The 14,383-nt window shown below is 40.7% G+C and overlaps 1 protein-coding gene and 1 pseudogene across 1 annotated transcript in view; both read left to right on the top strand.

Moving 5' to 3' along the window:
- LOC109972761 (zinc finger protein 761-like) overlaps positions 1-13,979 on the top strand; it is a 16,503-nt gene extending 2,524 nt beyond the window's left edge. Inside the window, exon 2 of the mRNA XM_020621879.1 lies at positions 12,595-13,979. Coding sequence (XP_020477535.1) covers positions 12,595-13,395 — 801 coding nt within the window. The 3' untranslated portion in view covers positions 13,396-13,979. The remainder of the gene's footprint in view (positions 1-12,594) is intronic.
- Positions 2,949-5,102, top strand: LOC109972752 (zinc finger protein OZF-like; annotated as a pseudogene).
- Positions 13,980-14,383: the final 404 nt, after the last annotated feature.

Below are 14,383 nucleotides of genomic sequence, written 5' to 3'. Positions count from 1 at the left end.
CCCCCCCCCCCCCCCCCCCCGGGCCGCGGTAAAATTGTCAAGCGTTGACCGGTCCACAGTTATAAAAAGGTTGGGGACCACTGATCTACATCGTACCTACTGCGTAGATTATAGAGAGCCATAAATCAGGATGGCAGCCCCAGGTGCTCGCTATCTGCCCGGACCTCAGTAGACCTGAAAAGGAAGCAGATGTGCCCACATGCTCCAACAGACACATGAGGAAAATGCGCACCTGAAACACACACTAGACAAACACACAATGAACAGGGGCCATCACAGATGAGTAACATGAACACAACTCTTACTGTTCATTCATAGCAAACCAACATCCCCCGTCTGGCACCGGGTCCAGCAGCCGCGGCTGATACTGTGACGGTTACACAGTGGAATGTTGAGGCAGCATTTAGTGCAGCTAGTGCGGTTGGGCCAAGATGCAAACAGCCCTGCATGGTGTATTTTACTGTGCATAGTTTAACAGCTTCAGGTTCATAGTTTATTCAGCTCCAGTAGTTTACAGTGTTTACTTGAAGCCTTTAAACATGGCAGTGTCACGTGTACATTTGCATACGTACAATCTATGGATACAAAGACCAAAAAATATGGCTGCCTTTTACAAAAATGTATTTGAAATGTATCACAAAAGAGGTGCATATGAAAGCAGAGGAGTGAATGATTTTCTAATTATGTGTCATGCCACCAATTGGTCCATCCCGCAAACAACAATCAGTTTTGCAAAAAATAAAAAGAACATAGTTCAGCAGTTAGTGTGATATAATTTGTCTAACAATAAAACAAACATTTTATACATTAAACAAAACCACTGTCAGTAAACATTAGGGGTGAGCCGATCCGATATTAAGTATCGATATTAGCCCGATATTGGCCAAAATCTGTGGATCGGATATTGCAAAGAGAGGGGCGTATAATCCGATCCGATACACTACGGAGATTTTGTTTTAAACTATCATATGACTGCTTTATGAGCGACGTGTTGTAGAGCGAGACGTCACATGAACAGTAGCTTCAACGTGATCGACAGGCATGAGTGAGACCGATCAGCGTTACCATGTCGGCTGTGTGGAGTTATTTTAAACTCAGCGAAGAGGACAAAAGCAAAGCTGAATGCACCTTCAACAAGTGTGGAGAGTGAAAGACTTTTCAGCTCTGCCTCCATTATTATTGATGAACGGAGGAGCAGCCTGACAGCTGAGAAGGCTGAAATGCTAATCTTTCTAAAGAAGAATTTGCCCCTCATGTTAAAGTGAAGTTACACACTTAAGTTAAACAAGGACAGTGAAAACATGAGGCACTGGTTTTTGTGACAGTTTTCATGGCCAGGCAGGTACTGAAAAACTTGAATAAATATTCAAATATTTTACTTGATGTTTCAAATGTTCGTACTGGTCTTACAGTTCAATACCAGACTAGGTTACTGTGTTTTACTGTCCAATTATGGAGATTCTATTACATTTAATGTTAAGTTATTGTTATTTAAGTTATGGTTATATCCAGTGTTTGATGCTGGAATTATTATTCTTTCAAACCTAAGTATTTAGAGAATAACAAACGTTTACACAAAGGTGCACCTAAAATTTTACTTGAATGTTTGAATTGTGCTGACTAGTCAAAAGTGCTGCTAAAAGTTCTCTGTTTGAAGAATTGAAATAAAAATTAAGCAGCAGTGTTGCACAACTCATGGTTGTGGGCGATGTATTTCTTCCTTTAGGAGAGTAGAATATTTGACATGTGTTACTAAGCAATTGTTTAACAGAGGGGAAAAATATCATTTTGGATCGGTATCGGCAGATACTCAAAATTGGGGTATCGGTATCGGTATCGGACATGGAAAAGTGGTATCGTGCCACCCCTAGTAAACATCCATAGAGATAATAAAAACAGCACATCTACTGACAGCTGCTAGTTAGCATTAGCTTCCAACAGGAACAAACTGAAATAGAATCCACACGCACTGTGAATCCCAATTCACCTAACTGCATCCACATTTCCTTCAGTTGTATCCTTTCCTAGTGTCTTAGTCCCCCCATGCAAGATGCAATGGGAAAAATGTAATGAGACACTGAGAGAAGAGAGGAACCAAGAAAACACGTTATAACTGACGAGACGTCCTTTCCTTGAGCCTTCATGTCAAGCGTCTAATCGCAGACTGATTTCCGACAAAGGGGCATGTCGATCCATAACAGAGGCAGTTTCATTACTAGTCAAAGTATTAAAGGTACAGTAAGCTACTGCAGAAACACGCTGTACTTCCTCTGCTGTTCTTTCATATATCATTACTTTGACAGCTTGTCGCTCCTGCATCAATGTAATAGCAGGATTTGCCAGTTGCAGCTGGTTGAGGTGGAGCTCTGCTGAACTGATTTGTATCCATTGCACCCATTGATTGATTTTGTCAATCAGTTGACTGGTTTGTAAAATGTTTGACAGCAGTGAGACGTCATCACGATTCTCAAATTAGTTGCTGGTTTAGTTTGTTGTGCACAGTGCAGCCATACTGATTCTGTCTGTATCTTCACCACACACACGGTAAAGTTTGTGTGTGTGTGTGTTTCTGGGTCAGATCAGGATCAGTGTAGTCCATGTAACACTTAGCAGTTCAAGTTTCTATTTGGGACAAATAGAAAACTGAACCCAGTTTTCTAAAGTAGGACTATCCAGGTTTCAGACCATTGTGAAATGAAATGGGCTTATTTTTTCAGTTTTTTTTTATCCACGAAATGTTCATTGAAAAAAAACTGAATATTGAAAAATTAAAGTTTTTTTGGGAAAAATGTAATGAGACACTGAGAGAAGAGAGGAAGTAATTTGCAGCACCGCTGACCAAGTAATTTGCTTGGTCAGCGGTGCTGCTCAGCTCTTTATTTGGCCCGCCTCCATCCAAGTTTTGCATCCTGTCTGTCCTAGGCCATCATGCACGCTGTGATCTGACCATGAGCGCCTCTATTAAGAAGCCGAGTAGTAGCCAGTCCCCACGGACAAGGGTGTGTGCATGTGCCGTACACTGACGCTAACAGGAGACCAGAGCTCATGGCTTGTGCAAAGAAGCGGGTGATTGCGGTAGAGCGTGAGGTGTCTCAGGAAGAGCTGTAACCATCCAGCAGCAGTTAATATTACCTACTGTGTGTTGAGGAGAATTTTGCTGTCAAGACTTCTTGAGTTGTATTGTGGCCTTTTATGAATTTATTTACTGATTGATAGTCTCTATTAAAATAATTTTGCTGGGAGAGAGGTTTCAAGCAGAATGAGGGTGTTACTCTAACACCCATTCATTTAGCAACTAAGCATAAGTTTATACTGCTTACCCTCATCCATCTTTATGATTTCTCACGATCAGGGTCTGACTTATTCAAGTGATTCCTAAACATGTGCAGCCATTTTGAATTACACAGCCCAGGCTTTCATGGTGCAGACATGATGGTCAAGGCAACCCAAAGCTCAGTACATGGATAATCAGATATAACTGATCTCACGTTTCAAACAATACAATCAGTCATTTAATTAAACAATGCTGCAAGCTTTAAACTGATACTTTAGACCCACTACTTGAGGTTTGAGGTCTGATTTTCAGTTCTTGGCACTACAGACTTAATGTTTTAAGTATTTTGGATTTCTGATTGTCTGGAAGATGATGATTGAAGATGTCATGAAAATTTGCATGATACATACATTATATGGTTCTAGACTTCATTCCACCATGAGATTTATGTCTCTCTGCATATGTCTGTCACTATGTAGAAGCAGAGATGCAAAAAGACACCCACTCGTCACCGCTTTCAGCAGTGTGACAGGCTTCCTGTCAAAATGTGATCTAAAGGTTCATCTGAGGTGTCACGCTGGAGAAACTGTACATCTGTGACCAGTGTGGAAAAACCTTCACTGTGAAGGGTAACTTAGGCAAACATCAACGAATTCATGCTGGACAGAAACCATACATCTGTGATCACTGTGGAAGCAGTTTTTCACAGAAGACTAACTTAAAGCGACAGCAAACTCGCACTGGAGTGCAACCATACAGCTGTGACCACTGTGGGAAAACCTTTTCACAAAAGACTAACTTACACAGACATCAGCAAACTCACACTGGAGCGCAACCGTACAGCTGTGACCACTGTGGGAAAACCTTTACACAAAAGACTAACTTAAACAGACATCAGCAAACTCACACTGGAGCGCAACCGTACAACTGTGACCTCTGTGAAAAAACCTTTACTCAGAAGAGCCACTTAAAAGAGCATAGACGGATTCATACGGGAGAGAAACCGTACAGCTATGGCCAGTGTGGTAAAACATTTACTCAGAAGAGCACTTTAGGCCAACATCAATGAATTCACGCTGGAGAGCAGCCGTACAGCTGTGACCACTGTGGGAAAACCTTTAGTAAGAAGAGCACCTTAAGCCAATATCGACAGTCTCACAGGAGGGCAAGCACACAGCTGTGACTGCTGTGGAAAAACCTTTTCACAGAGTACTAACTTAAACCGAGTTCAACAAACTCACACTGGAGAACAACCATACAGCTGTGACTGCTGTGGAAAAATCTGTGCTCGAAAGAGTAATTTAAACGAACATAGACGTATTCACACAGGAGAGAAACCGTACTTTTGTGGGAAAAGTTTTACCCAGAAAAGTGCATTAGCCAACATTAACGAATTCACACTGGAGAGCAGGTGTACAGCTGTGACGTTTGTGCAAAAACTTTTACTAAGAGGAGCACTTTAGGTCAGCATCAACAAATTCATGCTAGAGAGCAGCCATACAGCTGTGAACACTGTGCACCAAAGAATCGCTTAAGCCAACATCAGCATATTCACACTGCAGATGAAATGTGCACATTACCAATGTGGAGCTACCTTCAGTCAAAAGTGTACCTTAGACCAGCATCCACAAATTTATACAGGAGAGTTTGTGGTTGTGTTTTCACTGTAGCTGCTCCTAAACTGTGGAGTGCTCTTCCACCTGAACTTTGTTCTGTTCAGTGTAGGAAGATTTACTTTTGCCAGTGGTCAGAGGTGTCGTGCTATTTGGTGAAGTACAAGAGTGCAACTAGGGCTCACACCTGTGTTTATGAAGCTCACAATGTTTGAGTTGTTGGTGAAATTGTTGAAAATCTATAGATATTCATTATAGAAGTCATTGTTAGAGGTGGTGGACATAGTTTCAGATTCATCTGGTCTCATGTTTTAAATGGTCAGTCAGACAATGCTGCAAACTTTAAACTGATGTTTTACACCCACTACTTTGAGGTCTGATGTTCAATTCTTGGCACTGCAAACTTAACGTTATGTGAACTGTTCTAGAACTGTTTTTTGTCTGAGACATAATTGAACATCATGAAAACTGCTATGTACTTTGTATGGTTTCATGCTTCATTCTAGCATGAGATTTATCTTTCTCTCTTTACATCTGTCATTATAGAAACAAAGAAACACAAAGACACCCACTCATCACCGCTGTCAGCAGTGTGACAAAGCCTTCCTATCACAACGTGATCTAAAGATTCATCTGAGATCTCACACTGAAGAGAAACTGTACATCTGTGACCAATATGGAAAAACCTTTTCACAGAAGACTCACTTAAACCGTCATCAACAAATTCATACTGGACAGCAGCCATACAGCTGTAAGCAGTGTGGAAAAATGTTTTCCCAGAAGACTCACTTAAATCGACATCAACGAATTCACACGGCAGAGAAACCGTACATCTGTGACCAGTGTGGAAAGACCTTTGCAGAGAAGGCCATCTTAAATCAACATCAAACGGCTTCACACTGGAGTGAAACCTTACAGCTGCGACCACTGTGGGAAAAGCTTTACTCAGAGAAGTACTTCAAACCAACATCAACGAATTCACACTGGAGAGCAACCTTACAGCTGTGATCACTGTGGGAAAACTTTTACTAAGAAGAATAACTTAACCCAACATCAATTAATTCACATTGGAGAGAAACCATACATCTGTGGCTTCTGTGGGAAAAGTTTCACTTGGAAGAGTTACTTAAATGAGCATCAACAAAATCATTCAGGAGAGAAACTATATGGCTGTGGCCACTGTGGAAAAACCTTTTCACTGAAAACTAGCTTACACCGACATCAACAAAGTCACACTGGAGATCAGCCATAGAGCTGTGACCACTGGACAAACTTTTATGGAGAGGACAACTTTCAACCAATATGGATGCTTTCACATTGTGTAGTTGTCATGAATGTGGTGCAACTTTCAGTCAAAAGTGTATCAGAGACCAGCATTGGTTAATTTATACAGGAGAGCTTCAGCTTGCTTTCACTGTAGCTGCTCCTAAACTGAAGTGCTGTTCCACTTTAGCTTTGTTCTATCACTGATCTTTGTCTTTAAATCCAAACTAGACTTGTTGATTAACTTTGTCTGTGCATATTCTGTCATCCAGGGCAGTGGTCCCCAACCCCCGGGCCGCGGACCGGTACCGGTCCGTGGATCAATTGGTACCGGGCCGCACAAGAAATCTTGAGCACCAAAACTGGCTTACTTGTGCGACATATTCAGCCTGCTCAATGAACTCAATCTGTCACTTCAGGGGAAAATGACAACTGTCTTCAAGTTGGCAGATAAAGTAGCTGCATTTAAAGCCAAACTGGATTTGTGGGGACGGCGCGTCAACAGAGGCATTTTGGACATGTTTCAAACATGAGACTTTGGGTGAGACTGAGCCTGAGTCTTCATTCTCCCAGCTGGTGCACGATCACATGTCTTTGCTTTTAAAAGAGTTCGAGCGCTACTTCCCAACCACAAAGGACCCACGAACTGCCAAGGAAGGGATCCGCAACCCATTTGTCAACAAACCAGGTGAATCCAGCAGGTCTGTGCAAGAAGAAGATCAACTGCTGGAGATCGCAAATGACGGCGGCCTTAAAAGTATGTTCGAGACAACAACTCTGTCGGTGTTCTGGATTAAAGTCATGACAGAATACCCTGAGATCGCCACCACAGCACTGAAAACCCTGTTGCCATTTCCGACATCCTATCTGTGTGAAGCAAACAAAACAACGGAGTAGTTACCCCCACATGGGACCGTCTCGTTGCAGAGAAACAAGTTCAGGGCTCCCGTTGATTTAGCGTTATGGGGAGTTAAAAATTTCAACACAGTGGATTCACGTTTATTATTATATTAACAATATAAACAATCTACATACCCATCCCCCCACCCCCCCGGGCCGCAGTAAAATTGTCAAGCGTTGACCGGTCCGCAGTGATAAAAAGGTTGGGGACCACTGATCCAGGGCATAGTATGCTGAAAAAACTTTTGCTGAAAAAGCATTTGGATGTAGTTTTAGATAGAAGATGTTTCAGTTGTCATCCAAGTGACTTCATCAATTCTTCCTGTCTCGGGCTGAGAAACCCCACCCAGTGGGTTAAATACCTCCTGCTTGCCACCAGTCAGACAGAAGTGATGAAGCCTCTTGAATGAGAAGTGAAACATCTTCAACGTAAAGCTGTGTCCAGGGCCCCGTTTCAAGAAGGAGGTTTTGTTGAAACTCTGAGTTTGTTAACCCCGAAATGAGGAAAACTCGGAGTTTTTGGTTCCAGAAACGGAGGTAACTTAAACTCGTGAAAGCAGGGTAAATTAAACCCGTTTCAAAAAGAGAGGTAATCTAAACTCAGAGTCAGTTACTATGGCAACTTACTTTGTGAACCTAACCTGGTTGGCAGCAAGTTTTGTTTGGGAAACCCAGAGTTTCCTCCGGTCTCCGCCCCTTTTTAAAGTGAAAGGTGTTTAATACCTCATTTAATCTTTCAGTACATTCATAGATTGCACATGTTTCCGTCACGCAGAGACCAAAATGGCGTGTCCATTCATAGAGGATCTTGTAGATGAGGACGCTGTATTAATTCGCAGGGAACTGCATTTACGTCGGGAGAGGATATTGAGGCCACGAGTTGATTTTTTTTTTGTCATATCCCCATGTATTTTTATTTGAGCGGTACCGTTTTTCTAGAGAGTCCATAACATATATCAATAATCTTATCCACCCATACATCAGACACATCACCCATCGTGGCCGTGCTCTTACATCCGAGCAGATGCTTTGTGTTGCGTTACGATTTGTTGCAAACGGCAGTTTTCTTTATAACATCGGGGATGCAGAGCACATTAGTAAGGCCACAGTATGTAGAATAGTTCGGAAAGTGTGCCTCACCCTCAAGCGCTTTCTGTGAATTTTTGTTGTGTTTCCTGGGCACAAACCCCTCAGAGCCATTAAAGAGGAGTTTCACAGGATTGCAGGTTAGTGGTATTGAATTCGTTTCAGTAAGGCTAATCTGAAAAATGATAATCAGTTAATAACATCTTGCTGTGACCTCTGGAAATAAACTAATAATTAGAATCCCCTTCAGGATTTCCTAATGCGGTTGGATGCATTGATGGCACACATATTCCCATCAATGCACCTACATGAAAATTAAAATTCAATTCTTATATTATTACATCAGTGTTGGGTCAATTTTAAAAAAGTATTTTGATTAATGTAATAATTACTCTCCATAAAACGTACTGGATTATTTATTAATCATTACTTTACAAATACTAACATTATTTAGTAATTACTTATACCGAACACTGTATGATTAAAATGTAAACGTACGCATTGACTCGGGCAGCTATTTTCCCCCAAGCTAACTCTCTCTCTTTCGCCGCTGCAGCCGTGTCGCTTTTTTTTTTTTACGAAATATGGGCTCGTAGTCACTATATGCTTGTAGTAGCACATCCATTTCTGTTGGGGAAAAAACGCAGACCTATTTTTGCTTGGTCCTGTTGCCATGGTGACTCGTAATGTCTTCACTCCATTGTTCAGGGCTTTTTATAGTCGCGCTGCACGCGCCTACCCCTGAGTCAACCTACCTAGAGTTGATTAAACCAACTCTTTTCAGCTGTTCTGAAACCTGTTCTGAGTTCAGGTTTAAACTCTGAGTTTGTTAAACCTCCTTCTTGAAACGGGCCCCAGGTAACTTTCTATTTAAACTTTACCAGGAACCAAAAGCCAAAGTAATCAGTTTTGTTGGTGTTGGTCACCTGGTTTTTTAAATGTTTGTTAGAGGGGGTATGTTTACCAGGTGCAAGTAAAAAAAACTGCTTTTAAGTGTTATATATCTAACCAATATGAGCAAAGATTTACTTTTGCCAGTAGCCAGAGGTGTTGTGCTATTTGATGAAGTACCGAAGCGCACCTATGCTCACACCCATGTTTATGAAGCTCACAATGCTTGAGATTTTGGTGAAGTTGTCATAAATGTATAAATTCATAGGCATTTGTTATTGAGGTTATAGTTACAGGTGGTGTTGTACTAGACCACATCGTATTTAGAGCTGTGTATATCTTTTTTTTTTTTTTAGTTTTTTCTGGTTACATACATGAGGACCAGAATATTAGGAACACCTCTAAATAAGCTTTGAGGTCTGATGTCCAATTCCTGGCACTGCAAACTTAATGTCATATGAAGTATTGTAGAAACATGGTTGAAGGATGTGATGACGGTATGTACTTTATACGGTTTTATGCTCTGTTACAGCATGAGATTTATTCATTGTGGAGAGAGGCCATACAGCTGTGATCAATGTGGAAAAACCTTTTCACTGAAGACTGACTTAGACCGTCGTCAAATACTTCATACTGGAGAGAAACCATACAGCTGTGACCAGTGTGGGAAATGTGTTTTCATACACTTTCGGTATTTCTTAATACTACATAAATAACGAGGACGAGTTGAGAAAGTCTATACATTTCACCAATCTGGGAAGACTTAATTTTGCCAGTGGCCAGTGTCGTGCCATTTGATGAATTACCGGAGCACACCTATAGCTCACACCTGTGTTTTTGAAGCTCACAATGTTTGAGTTTTTGGCAAAGTTGTCATAAATGTATAAATTCATATATGTTCATTATTGAGGTTATATGTTAGAGGTGGTGGGGTTTTAAACAGTCAGACAATGCTGTAAACTTTAAACTGATATTTTAGAGGTCTGATGTTTAATTCTTGGCATTGCAAATTTAATGCTATGTGAACTGTTCTAGAAATGTTTCCTGAGACATGATGGTTGAAGGATGATATCAGTACATATTTTATATGGTTTCATGCTTTGTTACAGCATGAGATTTACCTCTCTTTTCACAGAAGCATTACTTAAAACATCAGTGGGGGCGACTGTGGTTCAATGGGTAGAGCAGTCATCTCAACCAGCGGGTCGGAGGTTCACATTGCTGCAGTCCACATGTCGAAGTGTCCTTGGGCAAGACACTGAACCCTCCCCGTTGCCCCCGATGGTTAGAGCCATCGGTTGAGTTGGAGCTGCAGATGGCTGCCTCAGTTCTTTACTGGAAATAAATTCCTTGTGTGTAACATACTTTGCCAAATAAAGGTGATTACCCTTATCAATGAATTCACACTGGTCAGAAGCTATACAGCTGTGAACAGTGTGATAAGATCTTGACTGTGACAAGTACTTTAAACTTACATCAACAAAGTCACACTGGAGAGTGGCTATAGAACTGACCACTGTGGAGAAACCTTTACTGAGAAGACAACTTTCAACCAACATGGATGCTTTCACACTGTGTGTAGTTGTTATGAATGTGGAACAACCTTCGGTCAAAAGTGTATCTTAAATCAGCATTGACGAAGTCATACAGGAGACCTTCAGGATGAGTTTTTACTGTAGCTGCTCCTAAACTGTGGAGTGCTCTTCCATCTGAACTTTGCTTTATCACTGATCTCTGTCTTTAAATTCAAACTAAAGACTTATTTATTTACTTTGGCTTTTTGGTTTCTGGTGTTGGTCAGTCACATCGGCCCATGGCTGATCACTCAGGTAAAACTCTTTAAATCCCAGTGTGAATGCCTCAATCCTGGCCTTCACCATGTGAGGGCCTAAACCACCACCAGCAATGGACTTGGGTGGGTAATTTTGTTGTGTTTAGGTTAAGTTGTAGATTAATATTTTTTGATATTATACATACACAATTGATCAGTGAGCATGCACGTTAGATTGATTTTGTATTGTTAATACTGTATGTGCACATTTTCTTTTGAGTTGCCATGTTGGCCGGTTCAGCCAAAAGATTGGACTGAGGAAGCAGCAGGTTTAAATGCCTCCCACTAGGCCTGGACTGCACCAAGTGCCCAATACAAAGAAGGGGGGAGTTTGGCAGAAATTTCAGGATAATCACCTTTATTGGCCAAGTATGTTACACACAAGGAATTTGTTTCCGGTACAGAACTAATGGCAGCCATCTGCGGCGCCACCTCAACCGATGGCTCTAACCATCAGGGGCAACCGGGGGGTCAGTGTCTTGCCCAAGGACACTTTGACACATGGACTGGAGGCACCGAGATTCGAACCTTCAACCTTCTGGTTGGGAGATGACTGCTCTACCCACTGCACCAATGTCGCCTCCGCCTCCTTTATTTATTATTTATTATTTATTTGTTGGTAGTTTATCGTAGAACTTTATTTGTCAAGTTTTGTTAATTTCTTCACATTTAAAGGAAATATTTAGTTGAGAGCATACTGTTCAATGTTTATTAGTTGATTATTTTGGTAGTGTCTTTGGTCTAGCCCTTGTTTGTGCTATTGGTTTGGCCAGCCAATATATATGTTCCCCTGTGTGTGTCACTTGTTAGGTCAGTTGGTTTTTGTTCAGGAATGAGACAGTTCAGTTTGCTGTATTTTGACACCCAGCATCACTTAGGTTAAATGTAAAGTCTGTTTCTGCTGCCGATTGTTGTATCTGATAAGAATAGTGAGGTTTGGACCTTTTTTTGTTAAGTGCCCTGAAATGACTTTTTTGTTCTGGTTTGGCACTATACAAAGAATTAAACTGAATCCAATTGAATCGAATGTATGTCTCCAGGGACTTTATTGGAAAATATAATGTACAATTAAGGCTTAAAAATAAAAGAATATTTAAATTCTGTTCTTGTTTCTACACTTTAGAGTTTACTTTTAACTGATTTATTTTCAATCTCATGAATTGTAGTCACCAGTTTTTCTAAACACATCAGGCAATAATATTAGGGTGAACTCCTCTGATGTGGGACAGCTAAGCTCCAGTGCCTATAGATCTTCATCTGTAGCGCTGTCGTTGGATTGTTCTACTGGCAATCTAAAATGTAGAAAACAATTCAGACGTGGTTGGTTAGAACACCACCGGCTGTTTGATGAGGTCCAACCAGGTAAAATTGCCAGTAACACTTTGCCACGAGGGCTTTGTTCAGACATGACGCCTAGATGTGAAAATAACTGACATATTCCTAGCTAGGTGTGCATGTTTGAAAGTGGCCATAAGTTTTCAGACTTAAATCTAGTCACATCAAACAATATAACAGCAATGCCACAAACTTTAAAATGATACTTTAAACCTGCTGTTTGAGGTTTGATGCCCAATTTAATTGTATGACCTGAAGTGTTCTGGTCTAAGAAATAATCTTTTGTTTGAGAAATGATGATTAAAGGATGTTATAACAATTTGCATGGTACATTTGGTTTTAGATCAGTTGCCACCATGAGATTTATGTCTCTCTCCCTCTCTTCATGTCTGTCATTATAGAAAAAGAGGCGTAGAAAGACACCCAGTCATCACTGCTGTCAGCAATGTGACAAAGCCTTCCTAAGACCATCACATCTAAGGATCCACCAGAGATCTCACACTGGAGACAAACCATACAGCTGTGACCACTGTGGACGAATGTTCACTAAGAAAAGTAACTTAAGCCGACACCAACAAATTCATACTGGAGAGCAGCCGTACAGTTGCGACTACTGTGGAAAAACTTTCAATCAGAAGAGCCACTTAAATCAACATCAACGAATGCACACAGGAGAGAGGTCATACATCTGTGACCACTGTGGGAAAACCTTTACTCTGAAATCTCATTTAAACCGACATCAACAAATTCACTCTAGAGAAAAACTGTACCGATGTGACCACTGTGGGAAAATATTTACTTCGAAAATGGAATTAAATGTCCATCGACGAATTCATACAGGGGAGAGCCCATACAGGTGTGACCAATGTGGAAGGATGTTCACTAAGAAGAGTAACTTAAGACAGCATCAACAAATTCACACCGGAGAGCAGCCATACACCTGTAACCACTGTGGGAAAACCTTTACTCAGAAGAGCCACTTAAAAGAGCATCGACGAATTCATACAGGTGAGAGGCCGTACAGTTGTGACCAGTGTGGACGAATGTTCAGTAAGAAGAGCAACTTAAGGCAACATCAACAAATTCACACTGGAGAGCAGCCGTACAGGTGCAACCAGTGTGGAGAAACCTTTACTCGGAAGTCTTATTTAAACCGACATCAACAAATTCACTCTAGGGAAGGGAAAAATATTCAGATGTGAGCAGTCTGGAAAGTTTTTCACTCAAGCAGGAACCTTAAATGTATAGTCAATGATTCTAGCAAAAGAATGTTTACATTTTGAACATCAAGAACAGAAATCCACAAGTCGTTTCAGTTTGAAGCCCGTAACCATGTCACTCATAGTTCATGAACGTGTATTACCACGGCAGTGATACTAGTGACTAAGGGAAGAGCCAATGCTAAGGGAGATGTAGAAAAACTAGCAATTAGGGCATAACGTGCCAAAGCAGCTACAGACGCCACTATTATTCTCTCATAACCATCTCCAGCTGTTTATAGCTGAAAATAGATCAACTGCAAACTAGCAATTTAGCTGAATGTCCCAGGGAAAGTTGATTTAGCAAACAGGCTAATGTGACGCAGATAATACCCAGTTTGCTAATGTAACATTACCACAAAGATTAACCTATTACCATAACGATTTTCAGTGGCACATGTCAAATCACTGACCCAACTGTCCAGCAGAATAAGAATCCCATTTAAATCGTGGAACTCTCCATTTCTGGAAAGCAGTACATAGCTTTGTTTACACGCGTTTCCAACTTTGATTAATGTTATAGTAGTGCTGCCTATCAATTAAAATGTTTAATCGTGATTGTTTATAGTTAACTTGTGATTAATCGCAAATTTATCACATGTTTTTAACAGTCGTGGAAAGTAACTAAATAGATTTACTCAAGTACTGTACTTAAGTATGATTTTGAGGTCTCTGTACTTTGAGTATTTTCTGTTACTTCATGCTTTTGACTTTACTCCACTACATTTATTGTAAAACTTTAGTTACTTTCCAGAATCATAATAATACAAAAATACGTACATGTGCATGTGTCTGTACTGTATTTACTGCTGTACTGTTTGAGTTGTGATCTCACATTCTTCAGCCTGCAGGCAAAGAAAGAAAGAGAAGAAAGTAAAAAATAGAAATACAGTATTATAATAAAAAGCAAACAACATCAGTATCCCCAACC

Source organism: Monopterus albus, unplaced genomic scaffold (assembly GCF_001952655.1).
Source record: "Monopterus albus unplaced genomic scaffold, M_albus_1.0 scaffold269.1, whole genome shotgun sequence".
Lineage (NCBI taxonomy): Eukaryota > Metazoa > Chordata > Actinopteri > Synbranchiformes > Synbranchidae > Monopterus > Monopterus albus.
This window is presented reverse-complemented; position numbering and strand designations above follow the sequence as displayed.